The following is a 23,218-nucleotide window of genomic DNA, read 5'->3' as shown; positions in this document are numbered from 1 at the left end:
GATGTTTTGTTTTGACTCTTACGTAATGTCCATTTAATTTTCCATATCTCGTTTATTTTGAAGCGGTATTGAATATTGTATGACTTACTACAAAAATAATCAAATTAGATAACAGAAAACTGTTTATTATTTTATTATAATTTTTTTTCATGCTCTTTGAAGTTATTTTTACTTCGACTCTTACTTCTATTACATATTATATGCCATTATTCCAACACAAAATTTGGAAAAGGACAAATTTTTCAAATTTGGCATTGGCTTTGCGCTACACCTAAATTATATAGAAATAAATTTATTCCAAAATTCAACAGTGATTTCACATATATTTCATCATAAACATAAATATTTATAGCCTAGCCGTGACTTCGCGTTTACCAACACCACGCCACTTATCGATAGCACCGATAGGAACAGGCGAAAACAATCAACATCGATGTCAACAAGAAAGGAATCTTTGTGTTTTGCTGATTTGCTGAAGAAATAGCTGAGTAAGCCTCAATTCGCGCGGAAATTGCCAGCCAGCATAAGCTCCCCAGCGCAGCAGGGGTCAGAGGTCGGCGGACAGCGAGCCACGAGCAGCGGGCAAAGGCGAGGCGCGGAGAAAGCTGGCACCCAAAGAGGAGCCCGCAAAGTGGCCATTAATTGGATTAGCGTCCGCGCAGAACGAAGAAAACCCCGGTTCCACTAGCCATTAAGGTCTGGCCCAGCAACGTGACCACAACCAGGAGGTCGAGGTCCTCACACAAGGCGATCCCAGGCGCAGGACCAGCACATCCGTCAGCAGAGAGGCGGGCATCTTCGGCGAGCGTTACCTGCGGCTTCTGTGGCTTCTGCGGCCAGTCCGGCGACTCTGGTTCGGTTATGCCCAGCGGCCGCCCTGGTACGCCGGTCGGGAAGCGGGATTCGGGCGCTGCCTGCAGGCCATCGACACACTGAGGCTCACCTACGGCCAACGTCCGCGGCAGCTGGCGCTGGCAGCCATGTCCCTGATGGCCAACGGTGGCGACCCAGGCGAGTCCAGCGACACGGACAGCCCGGCGGAGGCGGAACCCGAGGCCGAGGCGGATGACCCTGTCGGGTTCAGGATCCAGTCCAGGGAGCCGGTGCAGTCTGACCAGGGCTACTATGTGGAGCAATATGTGCTGGGCGTCCTCGACTACAGCTCGCAGTATGGCATCGACTACAGCATCTCGTACACGGCGGCCAACCTGATCGGGAGGCCGGCCAAGTTTCCCGAGTACGGCGACTATCCGGAGACCTTTCCCATGGTGAGTCGATCTCGGCCAAGCAGAACCGACTGTTCAGGGTTCCTCTTCAACTCTCGCCCGCAGCGCACCTACGGCGACTGGTGGCAGCGCGCGCCCTCGGCCACGCGGGAGATTCAGCCCCAGAATCTGCCCAAGCTGCCCACGCAGGACTTTGTTGGTAAGGTTACCAGTCAGAATGGCCCAGAGCCCTTGGCTAGCAGCGTCTTAACTCTTGCATCCCCTCGCCAGTTGTGTACTTCGAGGAGTTCGTGGTGCCCACGGGCGTGGCCATCTTTGAGACCTTCAATCCGGGCGCCGTCGTCCGCATCTGGTCCTACGGCCTGACCAAGCAGTGGACCTGCTTGTGGGATGCCGCGGACAGCTATCAGGAGCGGCCCGTCTTCGACTCGCGTTGCTTTCGGCCGCCGCTGAAGAAGACCTCGATGGTGACGAAGTGAGACAGCCGGCTGGTTATTAAATAAGAATTCCCTACTTACGAACCGACATCCTTTCGGCAGGACCCTGCGCATCGACTTCAATCACAGCCAACTCAACTACTACACGGCCATCGACGCCATCATGCTGTGCGGGCGCACTGTCAGCCAGCCGCGCAGCCTTCTGGCCAAGCGGCGCTCGCAGCACCTGCAGAGCCAGCTGCTCGCCTCCCTGTCCCCGCCACCAGAGACTCCCAAGGTCGATTCACCGAAGCCCGATGGCATGGGCGGACCAATTAGTTGCAAGCTGCGCACACTGAAGTTCCAGCCCAAGTGCGACGAAGATGGGGCCACCAAGCTGCAGGACTTTATCACCAACGATCTGAGCCAGTTCCTCAAGGAGAATCGACTGGAGGATGGCGGCGGCGTCGGTGGCGGCGGCGTGGAGGCGCCTCCGCCAGTCTCCCTCACGGATCTGCCCTTCGAAATCCTACTGCGCATACTCAGCTACCTGGACCTCAAGTCCCTGTTCCGCGTGGGTCAGGTGTCGCGCACCTTCTACGACATCTCCACGCATCCGCTGCTCTACGCCGAGATCAGCCTGAAGCCCTACTGGCACCTGGCCAACTCCGAGCTGCTCTGCACCCTGGCCCGGCGCGCCACCATGCTGCGCAAGCTGGATCTCTCCTGGTGCGGCGTATTCAACACGGTCTCGCCCACCGAGTTCAAGAAGTGGGTTCCCGAGAGATAAGATTTCAGATTTACCTAAGCGACTGATCTACCTAATCCACTCTTGCAGATTCCTGACCCAACGCGGCGATAATCTTACCCACCTGCGGCTGCACTCCTGCAGATTTCTCAACGGCAGCTGCATTGAGAACGTGGGCATAGTCTGTGATAACCTGATAGGTGCGTTTTGCCCACCTCTTTTGAGGATTAAATGTCTGAGTATTGTGATTAACCTGCAGAGTTGAGCCTGCGCAACTGCCCCACGGATCCGCCGCTGCTGAACTTCTCCTGTCTGGCCAACCTCAAGAACCTGGAGCGACTCGATCTCTGCCAAACGGCCTTCGAAACGGAGCTGCTGCTCAGCATGCTCGAGGGCAACCGCAAGCTGAAGCACCTGAACCTCGGTGAGCCCCCAAGTTGCACATCGTTTTATATAACTTTTTAATCTGTTTATTCTTCGCGCAGCCTTCTGTGGTGTCTCCGTGAGCATGGACAATGTGGCCGACCACCTGGCCACCTACAACACGCAGCTCGTCACGCTGGACCTGTGGAAGGCTCACTTCCTGTCGGCCAGGGGGCTGCAGTCGCTGGCGCGCCTGCATCAGCTGGAGGAGGTCGACTTGGGCTGGTGGTAGGTGGTCCTGGCTTAAGAGCGACGTATGCCCTAACCCAACGAGTCTCATTCCAGCCTTAGGGAGGCATCGCTTGGAGACGGCCTGCTGCAGCTGCTGTCCAACTGCCCCAAGCTGAAGAAGCTCTTCCTGTCGGCGGTGCGCGGCATCACCGAGCGCGATCTCATGCATATTGCCGAGCTGGGCGCGAACCTGGAGCAACTGGACCTCATGGGCATTCCAAACATCACGCACGAACGTATTTATGAGTGGGTTTCGTACTATCTTCTAGGATTTCAAGGATTTATGTAATGATTTATCAACATCTTATTGCAGCATTCTGGTTCGCTGTCCCAAGCTAGAATTGCTCGACGTGAATTTCTGCGACAACCTCATGGATGTGGGTGAACCCAGACTATCCTACTTTCCCCATAATAACTCCTGCCCCTTTTCAGTACGCATTGCTGGCGAAATGGTCGCGTCGGTTCAACGTGGACATCAAGATGAGTCACCGCCGCGAATTGATTGAATAGAAGAATAAGGACCTTGTGGGCACACTGTGGTACCATGATTGGAGAACCTTGTATCCTATATGTGGCCCTCTCTCTCCGTTTGTAGTAAAATGTTATCTATATGCTGTTATAAATATGAAACATTTTATATTAAACCTGGCGACTTTTTCATCACAACTAAATGCTGATTTAAGAGTGCTTTTAAACGTAAATACTACACATTTATTATATTTCGAACGTTGGACGAATATAATGAGGATAAAAATGATACAAAGGATTAAGTTAGTATGGCAATTTAGCGAGTTCTTGAGGAATTGCAGTTCTTAGCGGATATTTCTATGAATATATTAATCATTTTTTGAGTTTTCTCGAGTTAGAATAAGAATTTTTTTAAGAAGGAAGGAATTTTTATAGCAATAGTATTTTAAAATTAAATTTAGAAAAAGAACTTTTCTTTATTACACATTGAAATTTTCTAAAAAAAATAGTTAAAGATTTCTAGAATTAATAACATTCGTTTTTAAATTAATACTGGAAAAATACCAAGGTAAATTAAAAAAGGCAATTCGAAGAGATAACTTATGTTAATAGTCACTGCAGAATTGAACATGAGACATCGGACTTCATATGAAAATTAAATTTTCGAAAATCACAGGAACTTATTTTCAATATACGATATTTTCAGCAATTTATGACATTTTCTAAAAACAATGATTGTTAATAACTACTTTTTATTTATTAAGTAATTTTAAGTATTGCTTAAATTTATTCAACTTAAAAACAAAGTAAATCAACTTTTTAAATGGGAAATTTGAAATTCAAACGATACCGATAGCTTGCAGTCGATAGTCACGCCAGAGTGTTGGCCACCTCTAGGGCCCGCAGCGCTTCCCAACACTGGCCGTGGCAGAGCAGCAAAATTTATTTTCCAATAAGAAGCTTCGCCTGCGCCCATCCACTGCCAAACTAAATTTAATCAGTTCGTAACAACTTCATTGGCAATCGGCGAGATCTAGGCGAGCAGCGCAGCTAGTGACTCCCCGGAGGGCGACGGATGAGCCAGCGCGCGGAGAGGAGGGGAAGCGCCGCCAGCTGTGCAGCAGCAGCAGCAGCCAGAACAACAACAACAACAACAACAAGAACGAGGTCGCAGGACCAAAAGGGCCGAGCAGCAGGAGGAGGAGGCGGCGCAGGAGCAGGAGGTGTGTATCTGTGTCTGTGCCCGGCCAGCAGCCCATCCGGGCCACGCCCACTGGGCACGTACACGGCGCCGCGTAATTGCGGTGAATTATTGATGTGGCTCGCCCCCGCTGCGGGCGTGCCCGTCCATCTATGGAGTTTGCTAATCGAGTGGGTTTCCACTTGTCCACTTAGCGCCCACGCACGTCCAGTGACCAGTAGCCATGCGCCTTAACAAGGCCGAGCTGAACACCCTGGCCACCAATCCAGCAACGCGATTCGACAAGGAGGGCCTGCTCATCATCACCGACCGCCAGGAGGGCTTCCTGTGGCGCTCCAGCGAAGGTATGCCCCTCCCAGCCATCTGCACTGGCACCCAGAATCCCCACTCCCATCACACCACATCCCCCAGCCCGCACCCGCCCTGCAATCCCCACCAGGCACCTGGCTTATGCACTCTCCATATCTGTATATTCTACCGCCCACAGTCAGAGTTGAACGTTGGTGTAAACTGCGTGGCAATTTACTGTTCTACCTCAAGGATAAGGACCCCAAGTCGGCGGTGGCCGGCCTCCTGGTGCTGGAGAACTGTCGTGCGCGCATTCCCAATGAGCAGCCCGAACCCGAGGGCTACGTGTTCGACATAGGTAGGTGGTTGGCCCCTTCTGAGTAACCTTCCATTGATTGATTTCTCCGCTCGACAGACTTCAAGGACAGCACGTCGGAGCGCTTCATCGTCCGCTCGTCGGCCGAGCGCCTGGCCTGGGTGCAGTGCATCGAAGAGGCCTCCAGCGAGAGGCTCAACCTGCTCATCCGCCAGCTAAAGGACCAGATTGAAGCCCAGAGTCGCCGAACGAACGCGGCCACCACCATGGGCAACCACATTGACCTGGGCACGCCGCTGGAGCAGCAGGTGCAGGAGCAGCTGCAGCTGCACGACGCGCCGGCGGAGGACTCCACTGCCGCGCCCTTGGAGGAGGCGGCGCCGTCAGAAGGTGATCTTATACAGTTCTAACCCCAAAACAAAAACCAAGCAAGGCGGAGGCGCGGAGATCGTTACTGTTTTCAGTTATGTTATGTCCACCCACTAGAACCATCCGCACCACAGCACCACCGACCTCATACCATCCTCCCGCTCACTTTCATGCACCCAATGTACACCTACACCTTCATCCGGTTAACCCTCATTTGATTTCATTTTGGGCGACCAAAAGCGCTGCAAAACATGCTGCATTCATTTATTACTATTGATTTAATCCTAACCGGAGGTGACGCCTTATTTTGTACTTTTATGTGTGTAATCCCAGGGAATCCCAGGGGAATTGGAGGCGGAATTCAGTCCATGTGATGGAACTAAAAATATACACTTATTCTTGGAATAAACTTTGTTTTGCTAATGAATTTAAACGGAATTGACTGTTGTTTGTTTTTCACTCCCCGCCGCTTTAGCTAGTGACGTTCCCGACTCCCCTGACTGCCTCGCCCATGATCTCACCCGGTGTACTCTCTGTCTTACACTTCCAGAACTGGATCTCTCGGAGCTGCCCATTTGCGAGACGGCCCTCTCCTGTGATAGCCTGCCCCTGGACTCGCTGGGCCGGGCGCCCAATCCGCAGGTCGTGTGCTCACTGCTGCCGGCGCCTGGAGAGGATTGCCTGTGGCGGGAGCACGCCCGCACCGAGCTGCAGGAGCGCACACGCAGCCCGCAGTTCCTGTGCACCATGCGCTTCCAGCGCAGCGCCGGCTTCTCGGCCGGCACGCGGCTGCGCTTCAGCGTCTTCGATGTGCGCGAGCGGCTGACGCTCACCACACTGCCGCTGGGCCACGCCGACGTGACCCTGGGCGTCATCCAGGACACCAGCCGGCTGCGCCTGCCGCTCGCCTCGCCGCGCGGCGAGTGCGGCTTCATCACGCTGGCCTCCTGGTCGCCCGACGCCGCCGTGGAGCCCGGCCAGGCGGGGAACGGTCCGCCGCGCTCCAGCACGCAGCTCTTCGACGCATCGGGATCAGGATCGGGAGCAGGAGCAGCCGCCGCGGGAGGCACCTCAAGCAGCAGGCGAGGTGAGATGCTAAGAAGCTATAGAAACATAAGTTCGATATAGGGTTCTATATTACCCTTAATGAGACCTACTTCTGGAGTCCGATGATTTAAAACGGAAATCAATATATTCAATCACTGCGAATTCTTGAGATTCTTGAATCAAAATTACACTTATACTCAAGCAGGGCTTAAAGATGTTTTGGATAGAGTCCTACATTACATGCTTTACATGCCTATTACCTATGTCTTGTGTCTGAAATTTAAATAAGCTAAATTATTATATTCAATCATCGCGAATTCTTTAGATTCTGCAATCATCATGAAAATAATACTCAAGCATGTCCTAATTGAAAAAAAATACTCATGAAAGTCACAAGGAATAATATGAATCATAAAAACTATTATATATTTTATGATAATACAATATCAAAATTACTTAAGTAATGCCCGCGAATTCATCAGATTCTAAAATCGTATTTATCGAAATAGTTAAGACTTATGTATGCAGGTATAATTGAAACGAGTGATGTGATACATATATAGTATCTATTTAATGAAATATATAACAGATATGAACAATTTTTAAATTTCCGCAAATTCTTTAGATCCCTAATTGTTTTTTTTATACTTAAGGATTGCTTTATCGAAGTAATAAATACCAATGTGAGCTGAATCATTTAAAAGAGTGATGCAATATATTTTTTTTAATCCATTAAAAAGTATATTTTATATCTAAAACATTGAATCATCTACTATGTACTCCATATCCAAAGGTCTTTCGCATCTTCAAGAGCTTTTGATTAAAGTAAATTGAAATAGAGATAGTGAATAATCTATAAAGTATTTATTAAGATACTATTTATTATAACACACATCTTGAATAATTAAGATCTTGAAGAGATATCGACTACATGTACCTTCCTCTTCTATCCCCAGCCCATCGCCGCACCCAGTCGCTGCCGCCGAAGCTGGGAGTCCGGCTGTTCGTGCCCCAGCAGTGCGGCCTGCAGCGGGTGTGCTGCAATCCCCGCCTGCGCACCTACCGGCTGAACTCCTCCCTGGGCGCCGACATCAGCGTGCAGGAGACGCTGCTGGAGTCCCGCCTGTGCTGCCAGCTGCCCCAGCAGCTGCTCTCCATTTGGATCCAGCGCGAGAAGGAGCTGCTGCAGGAGATCTCCGGGATGGGCGAGCTGAGCGGCGAGTGGCGCTGGCGGCAGATGAACCTGCTGGAGGAGCACCTGCGCCTGCTCAAGGACTACTCGCAGGCCAAGCAGAACATCCAGCAGCTGGCCCGCGACGGCGTGGCCTTCAAGCGCTCCGCGGCGAAGGCCGACGAGGCGCTGGAGTTCCTGCCGGTCAACCTGCATGTGCAGCGCATGTGGGCCCAGAACGACACGATGCAGCGACGCGGCCTCCTGGACGTGGTCACCGTGGGCGCCTTCACGCGCCACGATGCCAAGGGTCGCAAGTGCGGCGGTCTTATCAAGTGAGTGGGGGATGATACATATACACAATAATATATATTAGTTTTAGAGAAGGTTTAAAAACCAGCAGGGATCTAAAGAATTCGCGTGGGAATAATAGGGATTGCATAACATTAAGATGTGTATGATATGCATTCATAATAGTTATTCCTCATATTTTGCTCACTTTTAGAGAAAGCTTTTAGAATCCGCATGGGTCTAAAGAATTCGCATGGGATCAATATGGTTATTATAATAACGCAATTTTTTTTTTTTAAGGAATTTCGGTTTATATCAGATAATATAGTACAATATGATTGTTTCTAATTAAATCGTATTATTATTTTACTTTTTAGACACCTAAAATCTATTCAATATCTTTAAAAAAAATTTGAAACAGCTTAGATATTGAGAAAGGTTGTCTAACTAGCGGGAATCTGAAGAATTCGCTTTGGAATAATAGGGATTTTATAATATAATTAAGGAGTGTATGATATGCATACATAAGATCTATCTGTAATAATTTAGTCCTCTTGAGGGGAAAACTTTACAAATCATCAGAGGTCTAAAGAATTCGCGTGGGAATAATTGAAATATTTTACAAAGTTAATTATAGAAATTCTGAAGAATTCGCGGGTAATAGCAAGAATCTCGTGGAATAGAATATTATCTCTAATTTGAAACTGTAAGAAGAGTGATCCCTTATGGTTTGATTTCCCTTCCCCAAGGCTCCTGCAGGAGAGCAAGTCCTGGAAGCTGGAGCAGAGCAACGCGTGCAAGGTGCAGGCGGCCAACGACGCCGTGCAGGCCACCAAGCAGCTGCGCAAGGAGATCGTCGAGCTGATGTCGCAGCTGCTCCAGCTGGCCAGCCGGCGCAGCTCCAAGGACATGATGCCGCTGTGCAACCAGATGGTGGCCCGCACGCGCACGCTGCTCAACATCTGGGAGCCGAGCATTGTGGAGGAGGCGGTGGCCTTCATCGAGCGCCATCGCATCATCGAGGAGCCGGAGAATGTGCTGATGGAGCCCATGTCGCCGTTCCGCAAGATCACGCAGCAGCTGACGGCCCTGGAGCTGAAGTCGCCGGAGCTGGAGGACTTCGCCACGCCGGTGGTGGCGCCCCCCGACCTCTGGCCACGCGGTCAGCCGCCGCTGATGCGTTCTAACAGCTGGCACCCGAGCAATAGCTCGCCCTCCAGCTCGCTGGACATCCGGGCCATCGATTCGCTGCAGCACGTGGTCAAGTGCTACAACGATCACCTGCGCAGCCTGGAGCAGGGCGGGCATGCTCGCCAGGCCGAGGAGGAGGAGGCCACATATCAGTCGCTGCCGCTGGCCTGGCACTCGCAATCGCAAGCGCCTCTGGAGGCCACCACTTCCGCCCCAGGGCCAGAGCCGGCAGCTGCTCCATCCGTGCTGCAGCTAATCGATCTGGACGAGATCGGGCGGCGGGCGCAGCGGCAGCAGCATCAACAGCCGCCGGCCGGCTTTCTGGACACCAAGCTGATGAGCTCGTCGCCGTCGGCCAACTACTACCGGCCCACGGAGGAGCCGGAGCCCCTGGATCTCACCCAGCTGAACATCGAGGCGAGCGTGATGTGCCTGGTCAGCAAGCTGAAGTTCTTCTGCGGCCGCTGCGACAGTCCGGCCATCCGGCTGCGTCACCCGAAGGCGCCGATCAAGCGGGAGGGGTTCGCGGTGGCCCCGCAACAGGCGCCGGACGTGATCGCCGCTCCAGCGGCCGCCAAGCAGGCGCCGAATCTCGGACTGGATCTCCAGCCGTCGACGGCCTTCGGTTCCGGAGCAGTGCCCGTGCCCGTCAAGAAGGGCAACAAGTTCACCGACGGCCTGGATCTGTCGATGACCACGGACTGGGCGGCGGAGCTGAGGCCCAGCATGCGCAAGCTGCGCCACGCCATGGACCGCCTCCTGAAGACCGCGCGGCTGATGCACTCGGTGCAGCGGCTGCAGCAGGACATGCGCTGCAACAGGATCCAGGCGAGCATCATGTACCGCAGGGACGTCTGCTTCTCCCAGGCGGTAAGGATCATTATGATATACAAAAATTGGTGGATATTGTTAAAGATGCATATAGAAATATTTCTAAATCAGCAGGGATCTGAAAAATCTTTAAATTAATCCCACTTCTTGTCTCACCCCATCTCCTTCTTATTTTCAGCTAACCGCCCTGGTCAGCTCCCTGATGCTCCGGCTGTGGGGCAGCGAGCTGGACATGGGCTACCTGGTGATGCTCCGCGACCTGGGTCCGCTGGCCTACTTCGAGGGACTGCTCACGCTGTACGGGAACGAGGCGGACATGTGGAGCGACATGTGCATCGCCATCGAGGACCTGTCGGCCGTCAGCTTCCAGCTGGTGCGTGCCCAGGGCGATGCGGCGATGGCGCCCACGCCGCGGATCACCGGATCGCGGCAGGCCCTGGAGGTGCAGCTCCCCGTGCCGGAGCACTCGCTGCCCGGCAACGGCACCTCCATCTCGTTCAAGATCACGCCAGTCTTCTTCAACATTGGCATCAATGAGAAGGCCAGCTTCGCCGAGACCCTCGGTCAGACGAAGGAGCAGCACCGCTCCAACTGGGACAACTATCTGCGCCTGAGCCAGTACTTCGGTCGGTACCGGAAGCTGGGTCTCGGCTCCGTGGACGCCGGCGAGTCGCTGCAGTCGCTGCTCGGCTTCATGGAGCAGCAGCTGCGCTCCAATGTGTCCAAGAACGTGAAGATCCTGCACCTGGCCGAGGACGCCTGCCGGCTGATGGACGGCCTGCGGTTCACCTCCTGCAAGAGTGCCAAGGATCGCACCGGCATGGCGGTGACCCTGGAGCAGTGTCGCGTCCTGGTGCGCGAGTTCCAGCTGCCGGCCAAGCATGTGCCCTACGTGCTCAGCACCATGCGAAGGTGGGTTTGGGAGTGGAACTCTAATTCCGTAAAGCATTGTATCCCTTTCTTGCACTTCATTCCAGTGAGGGCACGCGCATGGACAACGTGCTCAAGAACATTGGGAAGCGAAAGTACGCCTTCAACCGAACGCAGGTCTCCTTCCTGCCGGCCATGTACAGGCCGCCGGTTGGCAGCTACGGCAAGGCGCAGACTTAGGGATCCTGTCCAACCGAAGTACTTAATGGAGCAGACCCAGGCAGGACAACTTAACAGAGATGCACATTGTGTATATCCGAAGAGGAAAGGAAAACAAACGTATGAAACAGTGCCAAAAATAAAAAAAATCAATCTAACCAATTTTGTGCGAGGCAAGCAAAACAAAAACAAACGAATAGGTAACTTATTAAAGTAGCACATTAAAGGAGAATCTTCCGGACAATTGTTAAAGCATCACACGATTCCATAGTACGTCCCCTCCCGTATTTATTTAGGCTATATCCAAGTAGTTGTAGTTTGCAGACGAGGCAACCGTGTACTTTTAGCGACTCATGTACTTCCAGTGAATAAAAACGAACTTGTTAACCACTATTACACACAGACAAACTTAACAGCATTGGGCATCCCTAGTAGTCCTGCACCCGCCCGGTGCCGAGGCGCTGCTTCCGGATCTCGGTCTTCAGCCACGAGGGCACATCGCGTATGGGATGGGCGTTGGGGAAGCGGAGCGGCTGCTGCGGCCCGTCGAAGGGATGCGTTTTGGCCAGCTTGCGCTCCAGGTACTCCTTGTTGAGCTGCTTCTGGTCGCGGTGCTTGTCCATGTACAGATTGAAGGGCTGCTTCAGCGGGAAGAACTTCTGGTCGGCCAGATACGGCTTCGGGAAGTCGTACTCATACACGGGCTCCTTGCGCTCTGCACGAGGGATGGCAAACATAAGCTTAAAATCACCTTGAGGTATTACCTCCCAACTCACTCAAGACATCGTGATAGAACTGCGTCAAGGAATCATCCCAGTCGGTCTGATAGAAGGCCAGGCCAGCGGGCGTGAGCTGCTCCTGGTGCTGGCGGTAAAAGTCCAGGGTGCTGAAGGTGCGCTTCTCCAGGTTGCTATAGTCCTCAGCGGCCAGCTGATAGGCGCCGAGATCCAGGCGCGCCTGCTGCTTGTACAGCACAAAGACCATGCGCTGGTAGCCCAGGCCGCGTGGCGGGAACGGTGGCAGATACTCGGCCAGCACCTGACCATCGCTCACCTTGCCATTGGGTATGTTGGCACTGCAAGGAGGGCAAGGATGAGGAGCAAGTAGTCATCCCAGCAGAGTAGCGAGCTTACATGAACCAATGCAGGCACTCGGCCTGGCCATTTGTGAAGTGCGCATCTGGATTGCTGGCCACCAGGGTCCAGAAGGTGTCCCCACCAGCCGGTTGACCCGTGATGGGATCCACCTGGCCCTCGAAGCTGATCTGCGGCGCCTTGGCCGCCTCCGCCGGCTTGATCACGTTGCCATTGTAGACGGGGGCCAGGCTGTCGCCCTCCAGCTGGTAGCTGATGCTGAGCGGCACGCGGGGCACAAAGTAGGCGCTGCCGAAGAGGTGCTCGAAGATGCCGTAGTGGTCGGCCAGCAGGCGGAGATCATGCTGCCCGGTGGTCTTGACATAGGTGCGCTGCACCTGCTCCAGGTCGATGATCACTGGGGCAAGGATGGAGAAACATAGTAAGCCGCTGCTGCCCCTGATTCCTGGGATCGCTACTCACGCTTGTTGCTGCGCGCCAGCTGCTCTAGTTGCTTGCTGCTCCGCTGGGCCTTCAGGTGCTCCAGCCGCTTCTTCAGCTGCGCCGACCGCGACTCCTTCAGCTGCGGGAAGCCTATGTTGACGCGGGCCACCACCTCGGGGTCCGTGGCAGTCTCCTCTGCGGGCAAAAGCCGGTGAAATGTGCACCCAAAGTGGTTACATCAACCTACCTCGCACCCGCTGTTCCAGCGAACGGGCCACGCCGGGCGCCTTGCCGCGGATGGTGTGCCCTTGCCGGGTGGCGGCCACCAGGACGCCAGCCTGGGCACCGCGCACGCCCGGATTGAGGCTGCTTTTCATTAACAAATTACTGAACGACATGGTGTTTTGTAATTTGCTCCGCGTTTTTTTTTTTTTTTTTGCCTTTTCCAGGGTTGCCGGACCAACGACGGAGAGCTGCCAGACATTCAGTCAGCTGCTAGCTATCGAATATCACTCAATGAGCTTTAACGGTAAATGGAAAAATATCGGTTTTTGAAATTTAACCATATAAGCTTAAATTTAACCATATATTGACTTGTATGCCAAATATAAATATCGCAAGAAAAAATAAAATTGCAAACAAGGATTAACAAAAAATCATATATTAGTTTAAAAATTATAATTACATACCATTACCATTACTTGAACGTTATAATTATTTAATGGCTTATCAATATAAATTTTGGTATATAATTAAAAAAAAATTAAAATCTATAAGTGTATAGTTATAATTATTGATATTTTGATATGAAAATCGTAAGAGCCAACATTGAATAAATTAGTTAATGAGTTCATGATTCTTTTCAACTCCTGTCGAAAAAGAACAAGGTGGCAGCACTGGTATGATCTAATCCGTTGACATGACATTTCCAAGCCGAGCTCTCTAACGGTCCGCGAGTAGCGGTTTCATTCCACTGCAGTGCAACGTGCTCCGAGTGAATTGAAATGCAGGCGATGCACGGATGGATCCTGATGCTGCTGGCCGGATTCCCGGCAGCTGGCCGGGCGGAGGACCTGCTGGAGCTGTCCTGCAGCTCGGACGCGCAGTGCGCCCAGTTCGAGCGGGCGCGGTGCCTGGACATGGCCTGCGTCTGCACGGCACGTGGCTCCGGCCAGCGGGTGCCCTGTGCGCCGCTGGAGGAGAAGCTGACCAACATCGTGGGCGGCCCCTGTCCCTGCCTCATGCCCAACGCCGTGTGCCACGCCAAGTGGGAGCAGTGCCTGTGCTCCAAGGGCCATGTGCCCAGCGAGGACCGGAGGCGCTGCCTGCCGCAGGTGGTCCCGCTGGGCGGGTCGTGCGAGTTCCCGCGGCAGTGCCAGTTGGCGGACCGCTTCAGCACCTGCTCCGGCGGCCAGTGCCTCTGCCCCACCCACTTTGAGCGCCACGAGGGACTCTGTTTGGCTGTGTTGCGTGAGTACACTGCGAGAAATTTCCTTATAGCCCTACTTAATAAATAACAAAAAACTAGCAAGATATTTTATACATTTTTTATATTCCTACTAAAATATTTTAACGTTAATTGAACGTCACAATCTTTAAAACATTTTAGCGATATAATTCCTAGAAGCAAATGACTTATTTTAAGCCGTGAATCTAACTCAAACCATCTATAAATCATCAATCTAAGTTCAATGTTATAGAAAATGCAAACGTACAGTTCAGAAATCAAACGTTTACTTTGCGAATCATAAGTACATTTAAAATATTGAATAATTCATTTTTAAAATAACTTATAAAAACTACTTCGTTCCAAATCGCTTTATAATATGGGATTTTAATTTCAGAGAGATTTTCTTTTTTTAAGGTTTTTAAAGTTATGTAAAAGACATAAACCCAAAGAATCCCAAATAAAAAATTTGTATTAAATTATATTTAAAAAAAAAAAAACAAGAAAGCTTTAATTTGTTTCATATTATTTTCCCACCCATTTTCGGATCTTTCCTATGACACCTAGATGATATAATCGTCCCATTTTAATCAAATATAGTAGGTTATGTTTTAAATAACACCAAAGATATATATTTTTAAAATTTTTTCACCTATAGTTCCTATAATATATAGTTGTCCGAAGACTTTTGGGAAAGTTTCAGCCCGATAGCTTCAAAACTGAGAGACTAGTTTGCGTAGAAACGGACAAACAAACGGACAGACCTTCTGCAAGGGTATAGAAATATACTACTAATACACATCCTAAGCTAAATGTATTATACATAACTTATATACTACTAAAAATAGAAAGAAGATTATTGTGATTGCTGACAGATTGGTTTGTTTATATTGGCTCTGTCTGATTCAAAATACTTGGTATGGCTTAAGGGGTAACTAAGAATATTTAATTCACTAAGGTACTTACCTGAAGAACTTTTCGATGACGCTCTGGAGTCTTGAATGGTGACTTCTCCATGTATATATTCCAGTAATCCATGTAATCCAATACATGTACAGACATCTGTCCAAAAGCACCATCACACACACAATCATTCGCTGGAACTTCTGGTCAAATGGCTTTTCGAGTGACCATAGCATCCAATTTTACCTAGAACTAGAAGAGATCAATTTTTTATTAGCATTATCAATAACGTGGCCTATTGTAAAATTTATAAATATTACACAACAATTACCTGTTTAAGGTTCATTATACAACATTTAAAAGTTTTAAGTTTGATGTTATATGTTGCATGTTAAATGTTGCATGTTAAATTTTGCATGTTATATGTTGCATGTTATATGTTGCATGTTCTATGTTGCATGTTATATGTCACATGTTATATGTTACATGTTGCACATTGAAAGTTGCTTAAGTACACCTTTAGTAGTTCATACCTGGACAGGATCTTGACGCACTGCATCCTGGAGTCCAGTTCCACCTCCATTCATATCCATTGATCTGTCCAAGAGCACTAACACACACACACAAACACTCGCCGGAACTTCCGGTCAACTGATTTTGGGAGTGACCATAGCCAATAGGTCACTCATTTTGAGCTAGAACTAATTGGGAATTATAAGCCCCCGCAGAAGAAATTAATTTTTAATTAACATTTTCAATGACGTGGCCATGGTAAAATGTAATTATTACTTAATAATTGCATTATACAAGTTACAACATCAAACATGTAACATGTCTAATGTTGTAGGTTGCATGTTTTATGTTGAATATTACATGTTGAATGTTAAAAGTTGAACTTAAAATGTTGAATTTTGCCCATTGAAAGTTGTTTATGCTTAATTTAAGTGGTGACTACAAATATTTAATTTACCTTAAGTAACGTATACCTTAAAAACTCACCCCCTTAAAAAAATGGAAAAATATTTAAAAAATTACATTTTCTTGAAAGTGATTGGGATTGTTAGCAGAGGCTCAAAACAGTCGCTCTCTTCGCTGTACGCCATGATTTGGCCAAGCTACGATCCAAAATCCACCAAAAAAGGAGTATTTTTCGCCAAAATCGAAATCCCAAAAAATCGTGATAAATTTAATAAACTTTGACATTGCATAAAAATGATTTTCTAATTTTATCCATCTCCCTGTCTCCTTAGAATCCAAATGCACCATGGACAAGGACTGCGGCAGCTGCGGAGCCTCCATTTGCCTGTCCGAGCTGGGCAAGTGCGGCTGTGCCGAGAACTTTGTCCACAACCACAACATGACCAAGTGCATCGCGGGATCCGCCTTCGGCGACAGCTGCGAGCACAGTTCGCCGTGCAAGATCAAGCTGGGAGCCGGTGGCCGGTGCCTGGATCACCAGTGCGTGTGCGGACCGCAGTACTACCCCAAAAGGGTAGTCAACGAGATGTCCGCGTGGGAGGAGTACCCCGAGGAGATCAGCAAAGGGGAGCCGATCTCCTGCGAGCCCATCGTGCCCTTCGGAGCACTCTGTCACCACGACGGCGAGTGCCGGATTCAGCCCATGGAGCAGGCAAATGCCACGACATCTGCTCCTGCAGCCACGCCCGCTCCCATGGTCTGCAAATGGGGCGAGTGCACCTGCAGCACTAGCCATCGACTGGCGGACAACAAGTGCATCTTTGTGGAGAGTGGCGCCATGAATCCTCAACATGCGGGCATCCTAGCCCTTCTCTGTCTTCAGTTTATGTTGATTCTTTATTAGGGTATATGTATAGCAAAAAAAACTTGTGGAACTTAAATGAATAGAACGAAGGAACGAGCGAACGAAAGCACGAACGTTTTACACGGATGAATGCTGGCGGAGATTGGCCAGCTGCTCAAAGGCCGATCCTGGCCGGCGTGCGGCGGGGCGTGGCATTGCCCGGTGTGGCGATCTCCTGCTTGGCGGCCAGCTGCTCCTCCCGCTCGGCCGCCTGCTGCTTACGCTCCTCCATCTCGTGCTGGGCCTTCAGCATCTGCTCCTCCATCTCCTTCAGGTGCTCGGCCGCCTGTTTCTTCTTCTCGCGCCCGCTGCGACCGGACTCCTTGACGGAGAAGAACATGGGACCCAGCTCGGCCAGCCAATAGCCATCGACGGCGGTGGCGCACTGCATATACTCCTTGGCGGTCATGATCAGCTCGTGGTAGACCACGTAATCGGGCGTGGTGCCCAGGCCGTACAGCGCGGACGTGGGATGCAAGTGGCAGGGCATGCCCGTGCGCAGATTCACGTACTCCCCAATGCCCTTGAGCCGGGCCGCCTGATAGAAGTACGCCGAGCAGATGCACTTGCGCACAATGTCCCAGTCGGTGCCGCAGCTCTTCACGTTCAGGTTCTGCTGCGTCATGATGTCCTTCAGCTGCTGCCGCACCTCGCGCACCTTGCGCATCGCCTTGATGTGGATGAAGTGCTCGTTGCACCAGGAGGAGCTGTAGCTGTGGGTGTGGATGGAGACGGATTAGTAGAGCCAAGTAAAATAAGGCCGTTTCTGGCGGAGATTGACTTACTTGTTTTGGCGCCACTGCTGGTAGACATTGAGGTAGGTCAAGTGGTCCGACTCGGGAACCTGGAACTTCTCGCGGACTCCATCCGCCTCCTCCTCACGCCCCTTGGGTCGGTAGAAAATCGAGGGCACGGACAGCATGGAAACTACAAGGAAATGGGTAAGAAATATTCATAAGTTGAAGGCAACCCCCTTAGCCAAGAATCCATACCTATAATCAGCACCTCGGCGCTGCAGCCGATGCGACAGGCCACGATGAGCATCTGGCACTGGGGCGGGTCCAGCGGGAACTCGGCCATCTGGCGGCCCAGCGTGGTCAAAGCCCCAGTGTGGTCGAGGGCGCCCAGGATCCACAGCTGGTACAGCGAGTTGAGGATGTTGTCCTGCGGCGGCGGGTCCATGAAGTGGAACTGCAGCAGATCGACCACGCCCAGCGACTTGAGCAGCAGCACCGTGTTGGCCAGGTTGGTGCGCTGGATCTCCGGCACGGTGAGGGCCAGCAGCTCGTCCTTGTACTGCCGCTGCGTGTACAGCCGGAATGCCTGGCCGGGTCCTGTGCGCCCGGCTCGACCGCTCCGCTGGTTGGCATTGGCCTGCGAGATGGGGTAGATCTGCAGGGCGTCCATGCCGATGCGCGGATTGTAGACCTTCAGCTTGCAGTAGCCGGAGTCGATCACGTAGATGATGCCGTCGACGGTCAGCGAGGTCTCCGCTATATTCGTGGCCACCACGCACTTGCGCACCCCGTCGCCCGACTTCTGGAAGATCTTGGCCTGCAGATCCGACGGCAGTTGCGAGTATATGGGCAGGATACTCAGCTGCGGCGCATTGTCGATCTCGGCCAGCCGCTCCTCGAGCACCTCGCACGTCACCTCGATGTCCTCCTGGCCGGGCATGAAGATCAGCATGTCGCCCTCGTTGGGCGTCAGGTGGACCTGCAGCGCCTGCTTCACCGCCGACTCCACGTAGTCCTCGCAGGTGTTCTTGCTGAACATCACGTCCACGGGAAAGGTGCGTCCCGGTATGGTGAACGTGGGCACGTTGCCGAAGAAGGTGGCGAACTTGCTCGAGTCCATCGTGGCGGAGGTCACGATCAGCTTCAGGTCGTGTCGCCGGGCCACAATCTGAAAGGGAGAGGTTGCCTTCGGTGAGTCATGCGATTTATAGGCGGATGTTATGGTAACATCTTAGTTTCTAGGGATCCTCCGTAAGGATGGATCACAGTTTTCAATATAAACATTATAAAACCAAAGGTATTATTTGGTTCTTATAATGTGTATAAATAACAAATATATATTTTTTTTTCAATAAAAAATAGCATATATTGTTAAGATTCTTAAAAAAATAATTAATAAAAGAGAAATTTTTTATTTAATTTTGAAGAAATTACTTTTTTTTATTCTGTTTTATAAAAATTATATTTTTGAAATAGTCAGAAATAAACATTTTCATCGGTAAGATTTATAATCTTTAGGTGTTATATTATATATATTAAAAATAAATAAGATATTATTAATTTTTTATAAAAAAAAAAGTGAAACTAAAATATTATTTCAAATTTCTACCAATCCTTACTGATCTGTAAAATAATGTATTATATAAAGGTAGTGAATAGCAGATCCCGGTCCCTGATAAACCCTCACAAGTTCCTGGTAGTTAAGTAGTAAAATATTTCAGTCTTCTAATCAAACTCTTTTATATTTTAAAGTTTTAAGACCCACTGTTTTTAAGTAAAACATAACATAATGCCTTTCTCTCAGCATGGGACTTTTGTGATGAAGGGCGGGGGTCTTGAAAGGCGGCTAACGGCTACAAATGTGACCCACATCCCGTCCAGCTGTGCTCTGCAGTCGATGACCCTGTAGTGGGTCAAGGCGTCTCCGCGACTAGAAGTGCCCAAGCATGCACAAAGTTCGACTGAGAGATATCCTATGATTGACTATACCATGGAGCCAAGGCAGGTAAAATATATCACGCAATTAGAATTGGGTTTGGAAAATAATATAAAGAAAAATTGGTGTATAAAAAAGGTATATCCTTAAATATTTAAAAAAAAAGAGGAGTTTTTTCAAGGATACAAAAATATTGAAATTTGTAAAAACTAGTTTAGAAACCATATCTCCTCCGACCTTACAATTACAGGGTACCAAATCGCTGTTCTCGCAGTTTCGCCTAGCGAGTCCTGCCTCCGAAACCAAAAACTCACCACGCACCAAGGATGCATGAGAGAAAGAGAGACTCTTCGGGCTGCCGAGCTTCGGGTTCATCTCGGCGCGTGGTGGATTTCGGTCTTCTGGGCTGGGGGATACGCTTCCAGGAGCGCTGGGATGGGGTGAGGTGAGTTCAAGGCGGACGTGACAACACACACGTAGGCACTTTTCAAGAAATATCCGAGAAACCCAAGCGAATCGGTTAAGGACTGAGTTCGGGGGTGAAATAACGATGTTATAGTGGCGTCTTAGCTAAAAGATAGGGTATTCTTTTAGGAAAAGGTATTCTTTAGTTTTGAATTATAATGGTAATGTGAGAATATTACTTTGGGAACCCTTTTTGCTGATAGAAATCAATTATCATCCCACTCACGAGCCGCAATGAACCACAATGTCCGCACAACCCAACCGCTTCGGAATCGGAAGACATGACCTCATCCCACATCTGCAGCCCATGCCGCTTGCAATCCAATCTGAAATCAAATTCCATGCAAGCTGGTGCCAAGCAAACTGCGCATTAGAAGAACCTTCGCAGTGCCCGCCGCGTCCGACCATCCACCACCCACCGGTCCGCATTTTACAGCCCACTCGTAATGCGGTTTATTATGCAGCTTATCTACTTGCATATGATTCGCCTATGTACATGTACGTGCCCGAGGTGGTTTATTTACGATGCTGCCGGAGGGGCCCCTTCCCATGGGCGGAGGCATCCGGAGCCGGAGGGGGGGTAGTGGTAAAAGTAGCAGGGCAACGCAGCCGTGCATCGCTTTCACTATCCCACTATCTCGGCCGATGACGTCAGGGGGCGGTTACGGTCGTTACGATAGCCAGTGCGATAACCGATAAACGCCAATGCATACATGCATGCTTATCGCTCATTTGGCAATGTAGGCGAAATACATCGGAGATATTGCACGGATATAAATCACCATAGAACAATCTCAATCGCAATACCATAACGAGGGAAGCAAACATCCCACCAGTACAGGGGCGCTCAGTTACAATGCACTTATCTTCAGAAGCTTGAAAGGGTATCGTATTGGTATCATAAAATAACCTATCGAATTTGAAAGATATGATCAACATAATAATTATGTATATCATGATACAAATGATATCGAATACTTGGGAATCGTATTGATATTCCTAACTATTTTTATCGATTCTGATACACAAACCTAAGAATAATATCTTTACAATAAATGGTACCTATTTTAAAATCAGTCAAATGGAACTTTTCTTAAAAAGGTTGAAAACCGGATTGATATCATAAAATATTATTATCGAATCTGATATGATAAACCTAAAATTAATAATAAAAAAAGTGGTATCATATACATATTTTACAATCAGTCCAATTGATCTTTTATTAAGAAGCTTGAAATGGAATCATTGATTGATATCATATATAGAATTTGATAGATATGATCATTATAATAATAATATAATAAATGGCAGGAGATACATATTTTACATTCAGTCAAATTAAACTTTTCTTAAGAAGCTTCAAAATCGGATTGAAAAAAAATATTTTTTATCGAATTCGATAGAATTGATCAACATAATAATAGTGTCATGATAACAAATTATATCGGATTTCAAACTTCACTATAAATAGTATTATATGGCACCAAAACGATTTCCGGATTTGGTACATATGATCAACTAAATAATAGTATCATGATATTATATTATGTAATTTCCAAACTTATAGGTATTGTATTTTTATAAGGTGGTTTCCAGTTTTGTACATTGCTAAAAGTTCTGTAGCTCTTCTCCAAGATAAGAGTACCTTTTACAATACCATCTAACTGCACTATTTTCGCGAGCTGCACTATCTAAGAGTCCTTATTTCCGGACGACGCCGCCCAATCGCTTTTATCTCACTTCCCAATCACTATCTCAAGGTCGCCGATTAAACTAGCGTCTCTGTGGTCATGTGTTTTACGAACCCACCCGCTAATCAGGTCTGAATGGGTGTATTCCACCAGGTTAGACCAGCTGATAGGAGTGCAAATAATATAAAAATGCACGTACTCCCAGGGAACTTTCCGTTTCTTTTGAGCTTTGGCGCCAGATGATGTACTATAGGGGGTTACGGCTCACTTGCGCCGGTCTTAGGCGCTATTTCATCAGTCGCATCAGCCGTGACTCACCCCTCCGCACTCACTGACTAAGATCACGAGCTTGATACCTTATACTATATCTGCATGAGTGGGACGTAGTGCTGATATTGCGACTAATTCGATCGAAGTCGTAAAGCGATATCAGCTAGAGCGCCACCTACATTCGCGGGCTTCGGTGTGTGGGTTCGACAGTTTTGGATCCCGATAAGGGCGCTCAGGTTCGGGTTCCCTGGGCTTCCATCGAAACCGTCGAATCGGATGCACTTTTCCTTCGATTGGGTGCTGTAGTTTCATATCTTGCACACATACGGCTCGTTGGCACTCGATCTTATTATAGTAACAGGAAGCTGGCGAGGGAACGAAATATAATTCGAGCAGATAATGCCCTTAAATATTCCCGATTGCCATTTAATCGGCATGAAAACAGAGCCACAACAACAAAAACAAAGCCGCGGAAAGAACGCATCAATATGGGGATTGCAATTATATTTGCATATGCCTGGCCGTGTGATATTGAGCAGGAAATGGCATGCACTTTGCCAATCAAAAATGCCGCGAATTTAATTAAAATAATTTTATTTTTCACCGGCAGACTGCCAAAAAGTTTCGCGATGACAACAATCCATTTGTATCTGCAAAAACATTGGCATCTAGACGAGCATCTGAGCATAAGATCGGAATAAACAAATTGCTTGCCTTTGCGCGAATTCTAGGGGAATGTGCAGCGATTGTTGGATGTTGGGGGGATGTTGGGTGCCCAGACCTATCCTGATCTCTGAAAGTGATATCATCTGAGCGAAGATCTTAATGGCTCGTTATTCAGACTGTTTGGCCTCCCAGACAGCCCGTCACTAGCCCCCGAAAAAGCAAAAACACAGCAACCTTGTCGAAATTCCGGCAAACGTTTTCCTGGCGCCAACAGAACCGTGTAGCATATATCTTTTCCTATGCGTGGCGAAATCAAATAAAGAAAGTGGTTTATACATTACAAATGTGCGAAGCGCTTGTGTGTCGGTGATTAAAAATGCCGCAGATGCAATTTACCGAGCGTTTGCATTGAGGCAAAGCGTTTTCCCCGAGGTTGCTGGATGCGGACTTGAACATTG

The 23,218-nt window shown here is 49.2% G+C and overlaps 5 protein-coding genes and 1 long non-coding RNA gene across 7 annotated transcripts in view; 3 read left to right on the top strand and 3 right to left on the bottom strand.

Annotated features, from left to right (window-relative positions):
* The first annotated feature begins 223 nt into the window (after positions 1 to 223).
* Positions 224 to 3,715, top strand: LOC108024044 (F-box/LRR-repeat protein 4). Its single transcript, XM_017093820.3, has 10 exons — positions 224 to 1,268; positions 1,332 to 1,425; positions 1,497 to 1,701; positions 1,766 to 2,413; positions 2,481 to 2,590; positions 2,650 to 2,814; positions 2,876 to 3,041; positions 3,099 to 3,290; positions 3,358 to 3,421; positions 3,477 to 3,715. The coding sequence occupies exons 1-10, from the start codon at positions 981 to 983 to the stop codon at positions 3,552 to 3,554; spliced, it is 2,010 nt and encodes a 669-aa protein (XP_016949309.1). The 5' UTR covers positions 224 to 980; the 3' UTR covers positions 3,555 to 3,715.
* A 693-nt stretch (positions 3,716 to 4,408) lies between these two features.
* LOC108023997 (inositol polyphosphate-4-phosphatase type I A) lies at positions 4,409 to 11,699 on the top strand. Its single transcript, XM_017093737.3, has 9 exons — positions 4,409 to 4,735; positions 4,908 to 5,057; positions 5,201 to 5,359; positions 5,417 to 5,707; positions 6,237 to 6,773; positions 7,690 to 8,239; positions 8,945 to 10,256; positions 10,396 to 11,129; positions 11,195 to 11,699. Exons 2-9 carry the CDS (start codon positions 4,937 to 4,939, stop codon positions 11,325 to 11,327), a joined length of 3,837 nt encoding a protein of 1,278 aa, XP_016949226.1. The 5' UTR covers positions 4,409 to 4,735; positions 4,908 to 4,936; the 3' UTR covers positions 11,328 to 11,699.
* LOC108023998 (39S ribosomal protein L38, mitochondrial) lies at positions 11,615 to 13,288 on the bottom strand. Its single transcript, XM_017093738.3, has 5 exons — positions 13,071 to 13,288; positions 12,863 to 13,018; positions 12,440 to 12,797; positions 12,083 to 12,381; positions 11,615 to 12,021 (listed from the first exon to the last, which is right to left on the bottom strand). The coding sequence occupies exons 1-5, from the start codon at positions 13,219 to 13,221 to the stop codon at positions 11,735 to 11,737; spliced, it is 1,251 nt and encodes a 416-aa protein (XP_016949227.1). The 5' UTR covers positions 13,222 to 13,288; the 3' UTR covers positions 11,615 to 11,734.
* A 465-nt stretch (positions 13,289 to 13,753) lies between these two features.
* On the top strand, positions 13,754 to 17,062 carry LOC108023969 (multiple epidermal growth factor-like domains protein 10). The gene is made up of 2 exons (XM_017093690.3): positions 13,754 to 14,293; positions 16,424 to 17,062. Exons 1-2 carry the CDS (start codon positions 13,828 to 13,830, stop codon positions 16,993 to 16,995), a joined length of 1,038 nt encoding a protein of 345 aa, XP_016949179.1. The 5' UTR covers positions 13,754 to 13,827; the 3' UTR covers positions 16,996 to 17,062.
* Positions 15,246 to 15,876, bottom strand: LOC127012511 (uncharacterized). The gene is made up of 2 exons (XR_007766008.1): positions 15,707 to 15,876; positions 15,246 to 15,425 (listed from the first exon to the last, which is right to left on the bottom strand). It is a non-coding gene; the product is annotated as an uncharacterized LOC127012511 (long non-coding RNA).
* The window catches only part of LOC108023967 (pre-mRNA-splicing factor ATP-dependent RNA helicase PRP16), a 27,745-nt gene continuing 21,496 nt past the window's right edge, over positions 16,970 to 23,218 (bottom strand). For both annotated transcript variants that reach the window (XM_017093688.3, XM_017093689.3), the window contains 3 exons: positions 17,988 to 18,900; positions 17,781 to 17,922; positions 16,970 to 17,708 (listed from right to left, as the gene is read on the bottom strand). In XM_017093688.3, the coding sequence (XP_016949177.1) occupies positions 17,111 to 17,708; positions 17,781 to 17,922; positions 17,988 to 18,900 (1,653 nt within the window). In that variant the 3' untranslated portion in view covers positions 16,970 to 17,110. The remainder of the gene's footprint in view (positions 17,709 to 17,780; positions 17,923 to 17,987; positions 18,901 to 23,218) is intronic.

This window comes from Drosophila biarmipes, chromosome X (assembly GCF_025231255.1).
Source record: "Drosophila biarmipes strain raj3 chromosome X, RU_DBia_V1.1, whole genome shotgun sequence".
Classification (NCBI taxonomy): Eukaryota; Metazoa; Arthropoda; class Insecta; order Diptera; family Drosophilidae; genus Drosophila; species Drosophila biarmipes.
Note: the sequence above shows the minus strand (reverse complement) of the source record. Positions and strands in the feature narration are given on the sequence as shown.